At 47.5% G+C, this 17,747-nt stretch overlaps 1 protein-coding gene across 1 annotated transcript; it reads right to left on the minus strand.

Annotated features, from left to right (window-relative positions):
* Positions 1–206: 206 nt before the first annotated feature.
* Positions 207–12,379, minus strand: LOC307209120 (E3 ubiquitin-protein ligase TRIM58-like). The gene is made up of 6 exons (XM_079964217.1): positions 11,632–12,379; positions 10,147–10,242; positions 7,481–7,711; positions 5,802–5,824; positions 2,380–2,486; positions 207–1,393 (listed from the first exon to the last, which is right to left on the minus strand). The coding sequence occupies exons 1-6, from the start codon at positions 12,022–12,024 to the stop codon at positions 810–812; spliced, it is 1,434 nt and encodes a 477-aa protein (XP_079820343.1). The 5' UTR covers positions 12,025–12,379; the 3' UTR covers positions 207–809.
* Between the last annotated feature and the right edge of the window lie 5,368 nt (positions 12,380–17,747).

The following is a 17,747-nucleotide window of genomic DNA, read 5'->3' on the forward strand; positions in this document are numbered from 1 at the left end:
GAGGTACCACTGTAATTACGAACATAACAAAAAGTCATAAGCAATCAATAAAACACATCAAAAAGTACACAACCAAATGGAAAACAATTTCCACATGAATCATAAAATCTAAAACTAAGAATACAGCATTAATATCAATCACAATTTAAAATGACATAGATAAAAAAATAAAAAAGCAATTTGAAAAAACAAAAAATCAGCCTTCTGTCCAGCAGCAGCAGTCCTTTAAGGAGCCTGTCAGGCCCTGCCTCAAGCCAGGTGGAGAGAAGCAGGGCAGGGCCATAGCTGTCAACTTTTCCCTTTTCTTGCGAGGAATCCTATTCAGAATAAGGGAATTTCCCTTTAAAAAAGGGAAACGTTGACAGCTATGGGCAGGGCCCTTCAGGCCTGTAGGGAAGCTGTTCATTATTACCACACTGAAACCTCAAAGTGGGGGGTGATTATATTCAGAAGTTGTTGGGTCTTCAAAAATGGATTTGCAAGACAAATTTGCTACGGATTTTTCTCCTAAGCGTGCAAGTTGTCTGGAGGGGAGAGGGGACAAAAAAAGCTTATCTTAAATCTTGCCACTTGAAAGGAAAGCGGAAACGGATGGGGGCTGTTTCGGCTTTCAAAACACGGCCCCTGAGTTCGGAGTCTAGAGGGACCGTTTTTCCTGTCAAAAGTGAGGGACAATAATTAGGGGGGCTGCAACAGTGGGGCAGCCTACCTGTCAATCAGGAGGTGAAGACAGGAGGGGATGTCTAGGGCAGCTGGCAAGCTGGCAATGGCTGCCTCTAACTGTCTGAATCAACATGAATGACATGGGTCTAGTTTAGTGCAGAGATTTTTTTGCTCTTTCTTGCTTTTGGGCCTGGGCAGATAAGCAAGGGGTGGGCCCCCTTTGCCCCTTTGCGTTGGCGGCTGAGGCTAAAGAAGGGCCGCAGGGGGCCACAGAAGGTCCCGATGTATGTGTAGATGTGGGTTCTCTCGGTCACATTGTAAAAGGAAACCTCCCCTTCGGTATAGTCCAGGAAAACTCCCACCCGCTTTGGCTTTGTGTTCACGGGAAGCAGCGTAGGGCAGGAAATCAAGGCCTTGTACTGGTCTCCCTTCCGAAGCCACAGCCTCCAGTACCCACTTAGGGGGGAGAAAATGATTCGCTGCCCCTTCCTGCTCACCGATTCCCTACAAACCCCCAGGTCCCATTCTGGGCTGTCTCCCACCTCCACCTCCCAGTAGTGCCTCCCGGAGCTGAACGCCTCGGAGCCCAGAACGAGGACATAAGTGTCAAATCTCTCTGTGTTGTCATCCTGAGGCCGCCGCGGCCAGGATCCTCTGTATTCCACACTTTTCCTGTCTGTGGAGAGCAGGAGACTTGGGTGCGCTGTGGTTGGATCCAGAGACATGTCCACTAGAGGATGGTCAGAGAGAGAGAGAGATAGAAAATGGGGTAGTGGACAGGGGACAGGCACAAAACCCGTAACAAGAACTGCTGGAAATGATCCTAAGGGGTCCTCTACTCCAGGCCCAAACCTGGTGCCCTCCATCTACTGTTTAGGCTTCCTCTATATATTTATAGACACAGATGGTGCTGTGGGTTAAACCACAGAGCCTAGGACTTGCTGATCAGAAGGTTCTAATCCCCGTGACGGGGTGAGCTCCCGTTGCTTGGTCCCTGCTCCTGCCCACCTAGCAGTTCGAAAACACGTCAGAGTGCAAGTAGATAAATAGGTACCTACTTGCAAACGTTGGCTCCCTCAGCCAGTAAAGTGAGATGAGCGCTGCAACCCCAGAGTTGTTTGCGACTGGACTTAACAGTCAGGGGTCCTTTACCTTTTATATATTTATTTATTTTATCATTACACACACACACACACACATCCCAACATTTTCTCCAAGCAGCTCAAGGTGCTGTATGTGGTTCTTGCCCTCGCCATTTTATCCTTGCATCAACCCTGTGCATAGGTTTTAGGCGGAGAGATGATGGCTGGGCCAAGGCCACCCATTGAGCTTCAGGGCCAAGCAAGGATTGGAACCCTGGTCTGACACTCTGGACACTACATTGGCTAATGTACTGCGCCATACCATTTATCCCTGGTCATTGGTTATGTTGATGGGAGTTGTAGTTCAAAGCGTATGGATGGCACCAGGTGTGTTTTGGGGGGGGATATGATTTAGCCCATCTAGTTCAGTTTTGTCTGCACTACAGCTGGGGAACCTGTGCCCCTCCCCCCGCCCCCAATGCCATTAGGTCCAAACAGCTCCAGCCAACAAGGCCAATGATCAGGGATGATGGAAGCTGTAGTCCATCTGGAGGCCCATCCATTGCCCCATCCTTTCACTAAAGCAAATGGGAATGTATCTTGAGTGAAAATCCAAGCACTGGGGTGCACGTACCTTTGAATTTTGTTAAGATCTGGATAATGTCAAGGCAAGGAATGTTGTAAACGTTCTTCAGTTCAGTAGGAACGACTTGCGGTTCAAACAGGGTGACGTTTTCCGCCCTACACAAAAGGATAACCATTTCATTTGTATGTGCATTTCCAGTCTATGAGGCTAACGGGGAGGTGGTGCAGAGAGTGTTCTAAAGTAATTAGGAGGAACTTGTGGGCAGCGGTGGACTTTGGGCTTTCCCATTTCAGTGGCGCCCTGTGTGACACTAAACGTCACCCCCCCCCTTCACTATCGACACCATTGTTGCCACGACCACACCCAGTCTGGCTATACTGGCTGTGCTACCCTAAAACTGCCTCTGCTGTGGGCTCTAGGCATCGTTGGACTACGACTCCCATAACTCCTGGTGGTTGGCCATGATGGCTGGGACTGATGGGAGCTGGAGTCCAGCAATATCTGGAGGGTGACAGGTTCCCCATCCCTGGTCTAAAGTAAATTCAAAACACCACATTTTCCTTTTCCTCTCTCCTTTTCCTTTCTTACTGCTTCTTTCTCTCCCCCCTCCCCCGCCTTTTCATAGGTGTTTTCATTTCCATTTTTAAAATTTACATTAGTTTCCTATATCTTGCGAGAAACTTCAATAAAAACCAAAGTAAATTCAAAACGCCATATTGTTGTGTTGCAGGAATCTATGTATAGGTTGGGGGGGTTGCCCCTCCAGCAGATATCATGCACATGCAGCCCACTACCAAAATCAGCACAATCACTTTTGTGACTTTTGTGATTTGTCCCCACAAAACACTTCATCACAGTTTCTTCCTATCTATTCAAAGGGCCTCTGCTGTACGATACCAAATGTAACAATTCACTGATAAATGTACTGGATCACAGGGAAAACTTCAGAAATCCATATAGACATGTGAGCTCAGCTACTCAGCAGCCCCTCTGCCTGAGTGATAATTCCTGGCATCCTGATACCTGAGTGCCAGACAGGTAGCCATTCCAGAAATAACAAACCCAGATGAAGACAAAAATGTGTGATTAACTTGGCTGGGAAACAGGGAAATGTAAATATCTTTTTTTGTTACACTTGATGGGTGTTTGGTGGAGGGCAAGGAGAACCATGGGGCAGGGTCCAGGATGCTCAGATTACTGCCACCAGACTTCCCCTTTCATGATGTAACCATGATGTAGTTTGCGGGGGGGGGGGGTGTAACATGGGGATACCATAAAGAAGGCCGATCTCCGAAGAATTGATGCTTTTGAATTCTGGTGCTGGAGGAGACTCTTGAGAGTCCCATGGACTGCAAGAAGATCAAACCTCTCCATTCTGAAGGAAATCAGCCCTGAGTGCTCACTGGAAGGACAGATCGTGAAGCTGAGGCTCCAATACTTTGGCCACCTCATGAGAAGAGAAGACTCCCTGGAAAAGACCCTGATGCTGGGAAAGGTGGAGGGCACAAGGAGAAGGGGATGACAGAGATGAGATGGTTGGATAGTGTTCTCGAAGCTACCAGCATGAGTTTGACCAAACCGCGGGAGGCAGTGGAAGACAGGAGTGCCTGGTGTGCTCTGGTCTATGGGGTCACGAAGAGTCGGACACGACTAAACGACTAAACAACAACAACATGGGGATTAGGTAAAGGTAAAGGGGCCCCTGACCATTAGGTCCACTCGTGGCCAACTCTGGGGTTGCGGCACTCATCTCGCTTTATTGGCCGAGGGAGCCGGCATACAGCTTCCGGGTCATGTGGCCAGCATGACTAAGCCGCTTCTGGTGAACCAGATCAGCACACAGAAATGCCGTTTACCTTCCCGCCGGAGCGGTACCTATTTATCTACTTGCACTTTGACGTGCTTTCAAACTGCTGGGTGGGTAGGAGCAGGGACCGAGCAACGGGAGCTCACCCCGTCGCGGGGATTCGAACCGCCGACCTTCTGATCAGCAAGTCCTAGGCTCTGTGGTTTAACTCACTGTGCCACCGATTAGCATCTAATAAAAGTTTGGGGGCTCTTTTGTTCTGGGCTTCCATCTTGTTCCCCCCTGTGGCAGGTGGGAGTCCTGTCGTGACAGCCTTTAATAAAGACCAAGCCTACTGGCTGCTATTTTGCTCTGGTATTCCCGGCTGGTGTCCTTGTTTTTTGTCCAAGGGAGCCCTCAGATTTCTCCCCTAACAGTTCTTAACTGCAAAATGCAGAGAGAGGGAACCGTTCTTTTTATGCAGTCTGTGCACAATGATCTGCCCCGTGAATCGCGTTCCTTCTGAAGAATACCAAGGGGGAAAAGAGGGATTGTATGACTGTGGGAGAAGAAGAATTGCAGGTCTGAGGAACCTGGGACCCTCCGGATCTTGCTGAACTGCAGTTCCCATCACCCCTGATCATTGAGCATGATGGCTGGGACTGATAGGAGTCCTCTGAAGGATCACAGGTGTATTTGGGGCCCTTGGTGACGAAGCTGAGAAACTCATGGGAGTGGGGGGAGAGAGAGGGCAAGGAGCTAGCAGGGTGACCCTAATCCCTGCAAAGGTCCCTTCTGATTTCTGCATCCGGTTTTGCAATGTCAGCCCTGCCACAAACAATCACTAGAAAGCGGGATGGGAGCTGAGAATTAGGAAGCAGAACTGGCAAAATTGACATATAAGCTATGGGACAAGGATAACTGTGACTTTAAGGATGAATGGAAACCTTTCACAAAGTATCTGAAGATGCAACAAAGTGAACTGGACTCCTTGGCAGGTTTTGAATAAACATTCACAATTTTTTTACTGATAATAATCAGCTAAACAGTTTGAGGATCTATACAATTTTGTAACATGCAGAAAATAGCATTATTGGAGAAACCAAAGACTGGAACTGAGGGAGGTGGGGGGATGGGTTCTGTGGGGGGGGGGAGGGAGGAAAAATGAGGGGGGGAATAAGGATATGTTTTTGGATAATATGTTTTGTTATAACTTTGAATTAAAAAAGAGAGAGAGAATTAGGAAGCCATCAGACTGCAAAGCAGAGGGAGAGAACAGAAGCATTGCCTCTGCTCAGTGACCAGCTGCCTTTGGCTCCCTCAAATGTCGCCTTGAAGGCTGTGATGCCATCAAGCTGCCGGAACTGTTTCCTATCCCTGCTGCTTATGGTAAGAGATGCAACTTTAAGCCCCCTCTTCCCTCCCCATCCCTTTTTCCTTGTGTGTCGTGTCTTTTAAATTTTAAGCTTGAGGGCAGAGGCTGTCCGAATGCGGATGATTGTAAGCCACTCTCGAAGCCTTTTTGGCTAAAGAGTGGAGTAAAAATAAATGCTTTAAATAAATCAGTTAGAGGGAAGGGCTCAGATTCTATATCTAGAAGCCAGTCTTTGTGGCTTGATTGCTGTGGGACATTTCTGCCGGATATTTCAAACCTTTTAATTGGAAAGCAAACTGACAAGCTTACCTTGCTAACACATTCTCCACATCCTGGGCAACCGGAAAATGAAGAGAGAAATAAGTGGCTATTATTTTATTTTCGTAAAAGAAAATGGTTGAATGCTTTCAAAAGTATATTTTCTTAAATCAGCCGCATGCAGTGTTGCTGCCTTGCTAGTTTTGAAATAGCCTATGCACTTTATTTTCACGGTCACCTCTCTGGGCCTAAAAATGAATTCAACAAGCCCAACGGAACCAGTTTGTTATTTGTCCTATCGCCATCAATGTCTGTTTACTTGCACGCCACTTTCCCACAAAATTGTGGTATTCAACTTTGTGTAAACCAATACAAACAAGCCAATCTAATTTAACAGCTTAAAACTAAGCAAGAGAAATGATCACGCCTAACATGGAAATAAATATGTACTATACAAAATATCTCCACTCTCCAGATGATGCATTGGGTATGTCCAATAGTTTGAATCCAGGACTCAGGGCTCACTACACTTTGGTTTGCCCCAGGATCTGAGTGATTTTGTGTTTATCTAGGCACGGATCCAAGTGTTTTGCAGTTGCCCTGCTGCTTTAACCAGAAGGGGGTCTTTCTATTTAGCTCTTTAGTGCTAAATAGGAACAAATGGCAATCTGTTGAAAAACTGATTGCTGTTTGTTCCGATTCAGCACTAAAGATCGGATTTCCCAGGAGAAAGCAGCACTGCAAAGGGAAGTGTGGGTAACCCCCAGGTCTTCAAACATCCTCTACTGCGAAGTTTTCAATTCTTGGTGTTTAGTTGTGTTTTTATATTCCGCTGGAAGCTGCCCAGAGTGGCTGGGGCAACTCAGCCAGATGGGTGGGTTATACATAATATATTACTACTACTACTACTACTACTACTACTATGCAAATGGTCTTCCCAGCAGCTTTTCTTTTGGGAATTATAGGGACAGAACTATCTAAAATGTATCAAAACTTATTCATGTATGCTACTGCAGCAGCAACAATGTTACTTGCCCCAAAATGGAAAGAAGCGGAAGTCCCAGTAAAGGAAGAATGGATACAAAAGCTTATGGAATATATAGAAATACTTACCAGAAGAATAAGAAATCAAGATAACAATTTTTTTTATATTAAGGAATGGAAATGGTTTGTTGACTACTTACAGATAAATTATAAACAGATAAGAAAATTGGCAGGATTATTGCAGCAGCATGCAGTTTTATAAGAGTATATATTTAAAGAAGATGAATAAATGAGTGAATTAAGTTAATTTGGATATGCAGAAGATATTGAAAACAAATTTAAGGAACTGCAGAAAGAGGGGGAAGGAAGTCAAGTTTTGAAATGTCAAAATGAGTGTAAAACTAGTGAAATGTATAAAACTAGTGAAATGTATAAACTTGAAAAGTTGTGTGTATGTGTGTGTGTTACATACATTTCAAACTGGGGAAAAAGAGGCAACAATTAAACCATTAAAAGTTAGTTGAACTCACACAAGCAGGAAACCCAACATTTACTCACAAACCCCTTTGGGGCTGCCTCCCAGACACCCTCCATAGCTCAATTGGTAGATCATGAGACTCTCAATCTCAGGGTTGTGGGTTTGAGCCCCACGTTGGGCAAAAGATTCCTGCAGTACAGGGGGTTGGGCTAGATGACCCTCGTGGTCCCTGCCAACTCTACAAGGCTGATTCTATGCCTCATCTCACCTTCAAAAGTTCAGCAGGCGCCTTCTGGCTCTTCGACTTGATCTCCTTAACCAGCTTAATCAGCGAGGTGTTTTGCTTTGAGAGTTGGGTTAAATTCCTATCCAGCCTCTTCAGGGTCAGCCTCTCCTCTGCCTTCAGCCTCTGCAAGAGTTCCTCCTCTTCCTCAATCAGGAAGTTGTACAGTTTTGCAAACTCGCTCTCCACCCGCTCCTTCTGACTGTGCACTTTGTCCTTCATCAGCAAGGAAAGATGAAGACAGAGAGATTCAGCAGCACTTCCAGTTCTTGGCTCCGGGGTTAAGAACGTCAGAATAGTTAAGAAGAAGAAGAAGTCCCAGCAAAAGAAGAATGGATACAAAAACTTACGGAATATGCAGAAATGGCGAAACTTACCGGAAAAATATAAAAATCAAGAAAACAAACTTTTTATAAAAGAATGGAAATAGTATCTGGAATATTTACAAACAAACTGTAAACAAATAAGAACATTGGCAGGATCATTGTAATAACCTGAAGTTCTATAAGAGTGCAGTGGTACCTCTGGTTGTGAACGGGATGCGTTCCGAAGCCCCGTTCGCAACCTGAGCAGAACGCAGCGCGCATTTGCGCATGCACAGGTGTGATTCGCTGCATCTGCGCATGCACGTGATGTCATTTTGAGCATCTGTGCATGCGCGAGTGGTGAAACCCAGAGGTAACCCGTTCCGTTACTTCCGGGTCGCCGCGGGACGTATCCTGAAAGAAAGTAACCTGAACCGAACGTAACGAGGTATGACTGTATATATTTAAGGTAGATGAATAAATGAGCAAATTAAGTTAATTTGGATATGGAGAAGACATTAAGAATAAATTTAAGGAACCACAGAAAGAGGCAGAAGGAAGTCAAGTTTTGAAATGTTAGAATGATCGTAAAGTACTGAAATGTATAAAACTGAAAATCATAAATATTATATACATAAGAAGAGCCTGCTGGATCAGGCCAATGGCCCACCTAGGCCAGCATCCTGCTCTCACAGTGGCCAACCAGATGCCTGAGGGACCTGAGCACAAGAGCCTTCTAAGGTTTCCAGCAACTGGCACCCTGAAGGCAGAGCATAGCCATTGTGGCTAATAGCCCCTGATAGGATTATGATGGCCAGTTGCAAAGGAGAACTGCCTGGGCGCTGTGGGTTCTTCTGCATCCACTAGTCAGCCCTATCAGCCCCTCAGTGGACAGGGATGCGGGTGGCGCTGTAGTCTAAAACACTGAGCGTCTTGGGCTTGCCGATTGGAAGGTCGGTGGTTTGAATCCCTGCGACGGGGTGAGCTCCCGTTGCTCTGTCCCAGCTCCTGCCAACCTAGCAGTTTGAAAGCACACCAGTGCAAGTAGATAAATAGGTACCGCTCCGGCGGGAAGGTAGATGGCGTTTCCATGCGCTCTGGCTTCCGTCACGGCGTTCCATTGTGCCAGAAGCGGTTTAGTCATGCTGGCCACATGACCCGGAAAGCTGTCTGTGGACAAACGTCAGCTCTCTCGACCTGAAAAGTGAGATGAGCACCCAACCCCATAGTTGCCTTTGACTGGACTTAACCGTCCAGGGGGACCTTTACCTTTTTTCAGCTATGGACAGGGCTGCCAACACTGCCTTCCCTGAAGCAATTGTCTCATTCTCTCTTACGCAGTGCCGAATTAAACCCAGTGGAGGCCCCTAGGCAGTCGAAATCTCGGGGGGGGGGGGGCCTCGCAAATTATCTGCTAACTTTTTATTTTATTTTACCCATCTTATTACACAATATTATTTTGATCCGCTGTTGTGGGGGCCCTAGGCCAGTGTCGGCTCTGCCTATTTGGTAATCTGGCACTGCTCTAAACAGCAGGGCCATTCCTACCTGCTGCCTCCAAAGGGGGCTGTTTTCAGGAAAGCCCTTGGGGAACCGGTGTGTTCCTGTACCCCGTGGTGGCTGATGCTCATTGAGGCTGGCAGGTAGCCCCAAAAGTATGTTGCACCAGAACCAAGGACAGAGCTGACTAATTTGGTGTTCTTCCCACCCTCCTCCTCCTGCTCTGTGTGGAGTTCTGCAAAGATTAATACGGAGGCTAAGGAGGAGGAGGATTTCAGGCAGCGCCACCTGTGCCCTTCAGCAGGAGGAAATCTTTGGAGGCTTGTAAACTTGTAAACTTAAAAAGCAGAGACATCACCTTGCCAACAAAGTTCCGTATAGTTAAAGCTATGGTTTTCCCAGTAGTGATGTATGGAAGTGAGAGCTGGACCATAAAGAAGGCTGATCGCAGAAGAATTGATGCTTTTGAATTATGGTGCTGGAGGAGACTCTTGAGAGTCCCATGGACTGCAAGAAGATCAAACTGATCCATTCTTACGGAAATCAACCCTGAAAGCTCACTGGAAGGACAGATCCTGAAGCTGAGGCTCCAATACTTTGGCCACCTCATGAGAAGAGAAGACCCCCTGGAAAAGACCCTGATGTTGGGAAAGATGGAGGGCACAAGGAGAAGGGGATGACAGAGGACGAGATGGTGGGACAGTGTTCTCGAAGCTACCAGCATGAGTTTGACCAAACTGCGGGAGGCAGTGCAAGACAGGGGTGCCTGGCGTGCTCTGGCCCATGGGGTCACGAAGAGTCGGACACGACTAAACGACTAAACAACAACACAAACTTGGCACCTGCCTTCCACGCAGCTGTTTTCTTCCCTTCCTTGTGTTTCTGCTCCAAAGACTCTTCCAGTTGCCGAGTGAGCAAAGATACGGCGTGCTGCAGCTTCCCCTGGCAGGAAAATGGGAAGAGAATTACCAGCAAATCAGGTTTGTTTATTCCGCCTTGGTTTCCCCCCCAAGCCAATTCTATTCAGTACTTTCAGCCCAGTTCCAGAGAACCCTGGCAGCTTAATTCGTAGCTCAGCAAAGGCTGCGTATGCACCATACATTTAAAGCACACACACCCCAACACAAAAACCATGGGAACTGTATTTTGCCCCACAGAGCTACAGTTCTCAGCACCCTGAACACACCAGGGTTCTTTGGGGGCACCCAGGCGCCTTAAATGTTTGGTGTATGCAGCCTCAGTTGGTACCAAACTACAGTACTCAGCCCATTGGTTTGGCATTGGCAAAGTGACTTGCAGATTTCCACCCATCAAGCTGAGCAACTGAACTGCTCCAGAGCTACTTTGTGTGACTTGGGCGACAAACCCAAATGTACGCACCTGAGAGTCAGTCCCATTGAACTCAGTGGGGCTGACTTTGTGTGTGTGTGTGTGTACACATGGTGGTATCTCGGGTTAAGTACTTAATTCGTTCCGGAGGTCCGTTCTTAACCTGAAACTGTTCTTAACCTGAAGGACCACTTTAGCTAATGTGGCCTCCTGCTGCTGCCGCGCTGCCAAAGCACAATTTCTGTTCTCATCCTGAAGCAAAGTTCTTAACCTGAGGTACTATTTCTGGGTTAGCAGAGTCTGTAACCTGAAGTGTATGTAACCTGAAGCGTATGTAACCTGAGGTACCACTGTGTGTGTATGTGTATATTTATATATATGATAACACTGTTATTTTTAACACCACAACATACTAACCTTTCCCCCCAAATACACCTTATAACAGTGACAAATACATTAAGGGTGTCCTCAGCTACTGGCATTCTCCAGTACTGAATTTAATAACCTCACTCACTATTCAGTGAGTCAGACCATTGGTCAGCACTGCCTACACCAACTGGCAGTAGCTCTCCAGGCTTTCAGACAGGGCTATCTGCCAGCCCTACCTGGAGACGCCCTGTATTAAACCTGGAACCAAGCAGATGCTCTGCCATGGAGCTACACCCCCTTCCCCTCAAGGACTGTTTTAGAGGCTTTTCCCCCAGCTGCCAGCGGACAAGGCACTATTAGGCAGGTGTTCAACCAGAGACGGGGCCTTTCCTGTGGTGGCACCCTGCTCTCAGAACACCATCTCCAGAGATGCCAGCGCAGCCGAAAGGAAAACGCAGCTTTATTCCCTAACTTCTATGAATGTCTGAGGGGTTTTCTCGTTTTAGTTGGGTGTTCCATTTGGTTTTAATCCTGCTTTTGCTGCCTCAGATATTTACAACTACAGAAGGGCAGGCTGGGAAGGGATGGGAAGGGACGCAAGGGGACTGTAGGAAGGAAGGGGGAAAACCCCACCTGGTATTCCTGGGCAGCATCTTCAACAGGCACCACGGAGTGAGAGACACGAACTTTGGAAGCCTTGCAGCTCTCGCACAGGAGAGCCTTGTCCTTGGTGCAGAACCATGTCAAGTCTTCTTGGTGCTCCTCACATAGACTCCGAAATTCCTCCTCTTCCCCAGTTCCTCTCTCCTGCTCTCCTTTCTCCTCCCCGTCTCCTCCTTTCTGCTCCCCATCCTTCGGGGAAGGCCCGCTGGCTGCGGCCTCCCTCTTCATGCGAGAAAAACAGAAACGGCATAATTTCTGCCCTGCGACGACCACGGCTGTTTTGTAGGGCCCCTGGCATAGGGCACAGACAGGCCTCCGGGGTTTGGGCTTGAAGGCCGGCTTCGAAGCAGGAGCCTCAGCCATCTCTCCCCTCCAAGAAGCGCAGATTGCTTAGGTTTCGTTTCCCTTGCTCGAGGAATCCCTTCAGGACTGAAAGCGCAGCTGCTAGTTCTTCTCACAGCTGGGCTCTGTGCCAGGGCAAGGTAGTGCCATGTGGCAGAAAGGCACTGCTAGGGAAGCGTGCCAAGAGTGGACCCAAGTCCACTGCGCAAAGTTCAGCACAGAGGCTTTTGCTCAGAGTGGCATTTGATGCCTTTACAGGCACGCAGTGACAAGTTCCTGGGAGCAAGAGTCCAGAATATAACAGATCTACCACAAGGCAGGATTATTATCAGGGCTTTTTCTCAGCCGGAACTTGTTGGAGCCAGAGGTGTAGGAAGGTGGGTGCCGGGGGTGGGTGGGTTCGGGCCGCCCTGGGTGTCATCCCTGAAGGGGTGACAAAATGGTGCACCGTGGGGGCGGGGCCTGGCCTGCAGAGCGCCCGAGCCACACGCCTCTCCTGGGAGTGACGCAGTGGCTTGGGGTCCCACACTGTCCCTGTGCATGGATCCCTGCCACTCTTCTGAGGCCCTCCTTCGTGTGCCTCCTCCTCGAGAGTAGAGCTTACGTATGGTCTTTATTAAGCATCTATTGAGCAATACCTCAAGGACCGCTTCTTCCCATATGAACCTACCCGGACCCTGAGATCATCTTCTGAGGCCCTCCTTCGTGTGCCTCCTCCTCAAGAGGTCTGGAGGGTGGCAAGACAAGAACAGGGCCTTCTCTGCAGTAGGTCCCAGCCTGTGGAATGCTCTCCCCAGGGAAGTTCACCTGGTGCCTTCACTACACACATTTAGGCGCCAGGCAAACATGTTCCTTTTTAACCAGGCCTTTGGTTGATCTGTCTGACATCCTATACCCTTTTAAAATGTGGCTCTTTGCTGGGAGGATGTTATTGGGTTGACCATTAGGTTCAGTTGCAGACGACTCTGGGGTTGCGGCGCTCATCTCGCTCTATAGGCCGAGGGAGCTGGTGTACAGCTTCCAGGTCATGTGGCCAGCATGACTAAGCCACTTCTGGCAAACCAGAGCAGAACATGGAAATGCCATTTACCTTCCCGCTGGAGCGGTACCTATTTATCTACTTGCACAGAATCCTTTCACAGTCTAAGACGACGATTTCAACCACTACTATGCTATAAGATCCACTATCCTGTAATATTACATATGAGCCTGTTCTACTGATGAAGCCTAGGATGGAGAAACAAGGCTAATATTCCAGAAATCCTTGTCTTAGACTCTGTGAAAGGATTCTGTGGAACTGTAACAACCCTTCATGTGGATTATTGGACTCTGTGAACAGACAGGGGGAATAGACACTTTTACACATATGGACCTTATGCATGAACTGACTAGAGAATGATCTGATCCACTGGGTCTTCTGCTTTTTTCGTTGAACTTTATGAAACTTCTGTTGAAATCTACAATTTGATACAATGAATAGTACAGTGGTACCTCGGGTTACATGTGCTTCAGGTTACAGACTCCGCTAACCCAGAAATAGTACCTCAGGTTAAGAACTTTGCTTCAGTATGAGAACAGAAATTGGGTGGCGGTGGAGCGGCGGCAGCGGGAGGCCCCATTAGCGAAAGTGGTGCTTCAGGTTAAGAACAGTTTCAGGTTAAGAATGGACCTCCGGAACGAATTAAGTTCTTAACCCGAGATACCACTGTATACCTTCTTTATTCAAAAGTACAGCTGGTTACGTCTTGTGTGTTTATTGAGTAAGTTTCCATACGTAACCATACGTTTGTTGTTCTCTTAGAATAAATATGCAGAGGAACTTAACAGATAAAGAATGGATAAGGCGAACATGAAGGCGCCTCCATGGTCAGAGGAGGCAGAGCTTCTGAATATTAATTTCTGGAAACCACAAGAGGGGGGAGGGGTCTTGGGCTCAGGTCCTGCCTGGCGGTTTTCCAAAGGCATCTGGGAGGCAACAATGAGAACAGGATGGTGGCCTAGGTGGGCCATTGGCCTAATCCAGTCTGCTCTTCTTGTGCTCTTAGAATACTGAAACATTACTGGGTACATTCATGAACATGACTAAGAATGTTTTTCTTAGTCCCAATGCTGCTGGTGTAATAATATATTGTGTTGTCATGTCAAAATCTCAGCTTCCATCCCAGAGATGGAAAGGAGATAAAGTCTCTACCAGAGAAGAATGGCAGATCAAGTTGATGGATTACGCCGAAATGGCCAAAATGACCGGAAGAATCAGAGATCAGGAAGACCAAAATTTTAATAAGGAAAGGGGGAAATTCGTAACTTATCTTAAAAACCATTGCAAACAGTTAAAATCTTTAGTAGAATTGGAATATCACTTGTAGTTTAATGGTGAATTTTGGACACAGTGGAGAGGTAAAAGCATGGGTAGGCAAACTAAGGCCTGGGGGCTGGATCTGGCCCAATCGCCTTTTAAATCTGACGGTCCGGGAAATAGTGTGTTTTTACATGAGTAGAATGTGTGCTTTTATTTAAAATGCATCTCTGGGTTCTTTGTGGGGCATAGGAATTTGTTCATTCCCCCCCCCCTGAAAAAATATAGTCCGGCCCCCCACAAGGTCTGAGGGACAGTGGACCAGCCCCCTGCTGAAAAAGTTTGCTGACCCCTGGGTAAAACATTTTGAATTATCATAAGAGGTGCAGGAGGAAATGATTAACAATAGGACCCACAAAGGAGAGGTGGGAAGTCTAAGAAATTCCTTGGAATCGAGTTTTTGGCGTTGCAAGTTGGACATGTGACTGTAAACTTGTAATTCGAAAAACCAAATATAAAGAAGTCTCAGTTGATCTGCCTGCGTGCTTCACCCGCAAATGCTGCATTTGTACAGCTCAAATCCTTCCTCAAGCGTTCAGTGGTAGAAGCGACCTAAGTCGATGACAACCATGCTGCTTATTCCACATTCTGCGACGGCAACATCCGCTCACAGCCATCTCTTGGAAGCTGGGATAGCTGAGTTGTTAAGAGCATGAGACTCTTAATCACAAGGTCACGGGTTCGAGTCTCGCATTGGGCAAAAATAAATAAGTCCCGCACTGCAGGAAGTTGAACTAGATAACCGGGAGGTGGTCCCTTCCCATTCCGTAATTCTATGATTCCAGCATATGATCAGTTCTCATTTTCTGCTTTGCTGAGAAATCGCCCCAAGGCTACGCCATTCTCCCATGGGAAAGGCAAAGTGCTGGTTCAGTGACCTACCCTCTGCTTTACACAGCAAGGACAAGGCACGCACAGACTCTCAGCCATCGCGACTGATGGAAGCTGGGAGCCCAACATCTGCAAGGCCACAGCTTCTCTGCACTCGGCTGCAGACCAGATGTGGGGAGCTGCTGGCCTCTCCAGTTGTGGCTGAACCACAGCTCCCATCATCCCCGGCCATTGGCCGTGCTTGCCGAGGCTGATGGGAGTTGTAGTTCGACAATATCCGGAGGGCCCACTGTTCCCCATAATGTGATAGATGCACCAACGATATCAACATACAGGAGGAACAAGAGCAACAACACCTCACAGGCAGGCAGTACTGTGCAATGTCTTGTCCAATTCGCACACATGTGCTGGGCTTTTCCCCTGCCTGTGCCAATTCTGATGAGAAAAAGAAACCCGGATGTTTTTCCTTCAAGTTTGTATCCAAAGCTAGCAGGTATAGTGGTACTTCGGTTTTCGAGGGTCTCAGAAGCCAAACGTTTCAGTTTTCAAAACACTGAAAACTCGAAAGTACCGTATTTTTCGCTCTATAAGACGCACCAGACCACAAGACGCACCTAGTTTTTGGAGGAGGAAAGCAAGAAAAAAAATATTCTGAATCTCAGAAGCCAGAACAGCAAGAGGGATCGCTGCGCAGTGAAAGCAGCAATCCCTCTTGCTGTTCTGGCTTCTGGGATAGCTGCACAGCCTGCATTCCCTCCATAAGACGCACACACATTTCCCCTTACTTTTTAGGAGGGAAAAAGTGAGTCTTATAGAGCAAAAAATATGGTAAGTGCTTCCGTTTTCAAACGCACCTTGGAACTTGAACATCTTTCGCTGTGAGCATATGTTATTTTTTTCAGTTTTGTGCCTTGGTTTTCAAACGTTTTGGAAGTCAAACGGTCTTCCGGAATGGATTATGTTTGAGAACTGAGGTACCACTGTATTTTTTTGTCTGTCGGTAAAAAGCCACGTGTGAGTTTCCTCCTAGCAGTAAGACTCAAAGGTTAAGTGCCCTTGGCAATATGGTCTGAAGGCACAAGACACTGGCGCCAACCTGGTTGAAGCCGATCAGGTTAGGACTCTGAGCAGCCCTGGCATAGAAACCCTCCACACATCACCACGAGGTTTACCATGGAAGGAAACGGGCCATAATTTAAATCTACTATGTATTTTGGAAAGCTGCTAATTTGTTAAGAATTCGGACGCCTGTGAAGATACTGTAACAAAACGTTGATTCCTGTGAAGGAGCAAGTTTTTGCCTCTGTCCGGATACAACCGGATGCCATTTTGAACCAAGACAGCCGACTGAACCTTTCAGAAGTACCCTGATTTTAACCACATTTTGCAGGATCGTTCCTGAAATCAAGGGGCAGATTTTTGTCCACGTTAGGATACAACTGGGCACAATTTTGAATCAAGGTGGCAGGTGGAACTTTTCAAACCTGCTCTGATTTTTACCACTGATTTAAATCTTGTACTGATTTTTTTCTGTTTCCCAGAATCCCCCAAAACACTATGTCTGAGGCTGCTGGTGTGATATACCGTATTTTTCGTCCTATAGGGCGCACCGGCCCATAGGACGCACCTAGTTTTTTGGGGGGGAAATAAAGGGGGGGGGAATTTATTCCCCCCCAGCCGCGGATATCTGCCCGAAGCGCGGGGCGCTCTGCTTCGGCGTGCCATGCGCTCCGGGCAAGCGGGCTGCTGATATCTGCCCAAAGCGCAGGGCGCTCTGCTTCAGTACGCACCGCGCTCCGGGCAGCAGGCTGCTATCCACAGCCTAGGGAGCCCTGCGCGAACTCCCGCGGGCTCCCCAGGCTTGCTGATAGCTTCCTGAAGCATGGAGAGCGAGAGGGGTCGGTGCGCACCGACCCCTCTCGCTCTCCACGCTTCAGCGAAAGCCTGCATTCGCCCCATAGGATGCACACAGATTTCCCCTTCATTTTTGGAGGGGGAAAAGTGTGTCCTATAGGGCGAAAAATACGGTAGATATAACCATGCTAATGATTTTGATAGAACTTTTGCACCTGTACCTCCCCACAATACTGATGGAATTCAGCCACCAATTTTGGTTTTGGTACTGTGCAGGAAAAAAAGGAAACGTTCTAGCTTTTAAAACAGAAAATATTACTCTTTCTTTTCTTCACCTTATTTAAGTGATGATGATCCCAGTCTCTCTCTCTCCCAGTCTGCATCCTCAAAAAGGGTACCCACCTTTTGAAATGTCAACACGGGCATTAAGGGCCTGATCCTATGATCCCTAGGAGATCCCACTCTGGCTATGGAGGAGGCAAATCTCAAGGCAAGAGTGTGCTAAAGGACTAGGCGCAATTTTGAATCAAGGTGGCAGGTGGAAGTCCTAAAAATCTGCTACAGCTGTGCAGGGGGAGGGGTGGAAAAGAAAGGGAGCACATTTGAGGATAAATCGAAGGAAGCCTTGGTTCTGCAGTATCCAAAACCTCCAGCATCCCTGCCCCCTCGGGGGGAAAAAATGACAAGGAAACCACTGCCACAT

The sequence above is a fragment of the Podarcis cretensis genome (genome assembly GCF_951804945.1).
Source record: "Podarcis cretensis genome assembly, chromosome: 2".
Taxonomy (NCBI): Eukaryota; Metazoa; Chordata; class Lepidosauria; order Squamata; family Lacertidae; genus Podarcis; species Podarcis cretensis.

What these genes read in the sequence shown, in the direction of transcription:
- LOC307209120 (XM_079964217.1), bottom strand. Translation starts at nt 12,024, where the DNA reads ATGGCTGAGGCTCCTGCTTCGAAGCCGGCCTTCAAGCCCAAACCCCGG. An exon ending in ATGCTGCCCAGGAATACCAG is followed by an intron (nt 10,243 to 11,631) that starts GTGGGGTTTTCC and finishes TTTTCCTGCCAG; the next exon opens with GGGAAGCTGCAGCACGCCGT. An exon ending in GATCTTAACAAAATTCAAAG is followed by an intron (nt 1,394 to 2,379) that starts GTACGTGCACCC and finishes ACCATCCTCTAG; the next exon opens with TGGACATGTCTCTGGATCCA.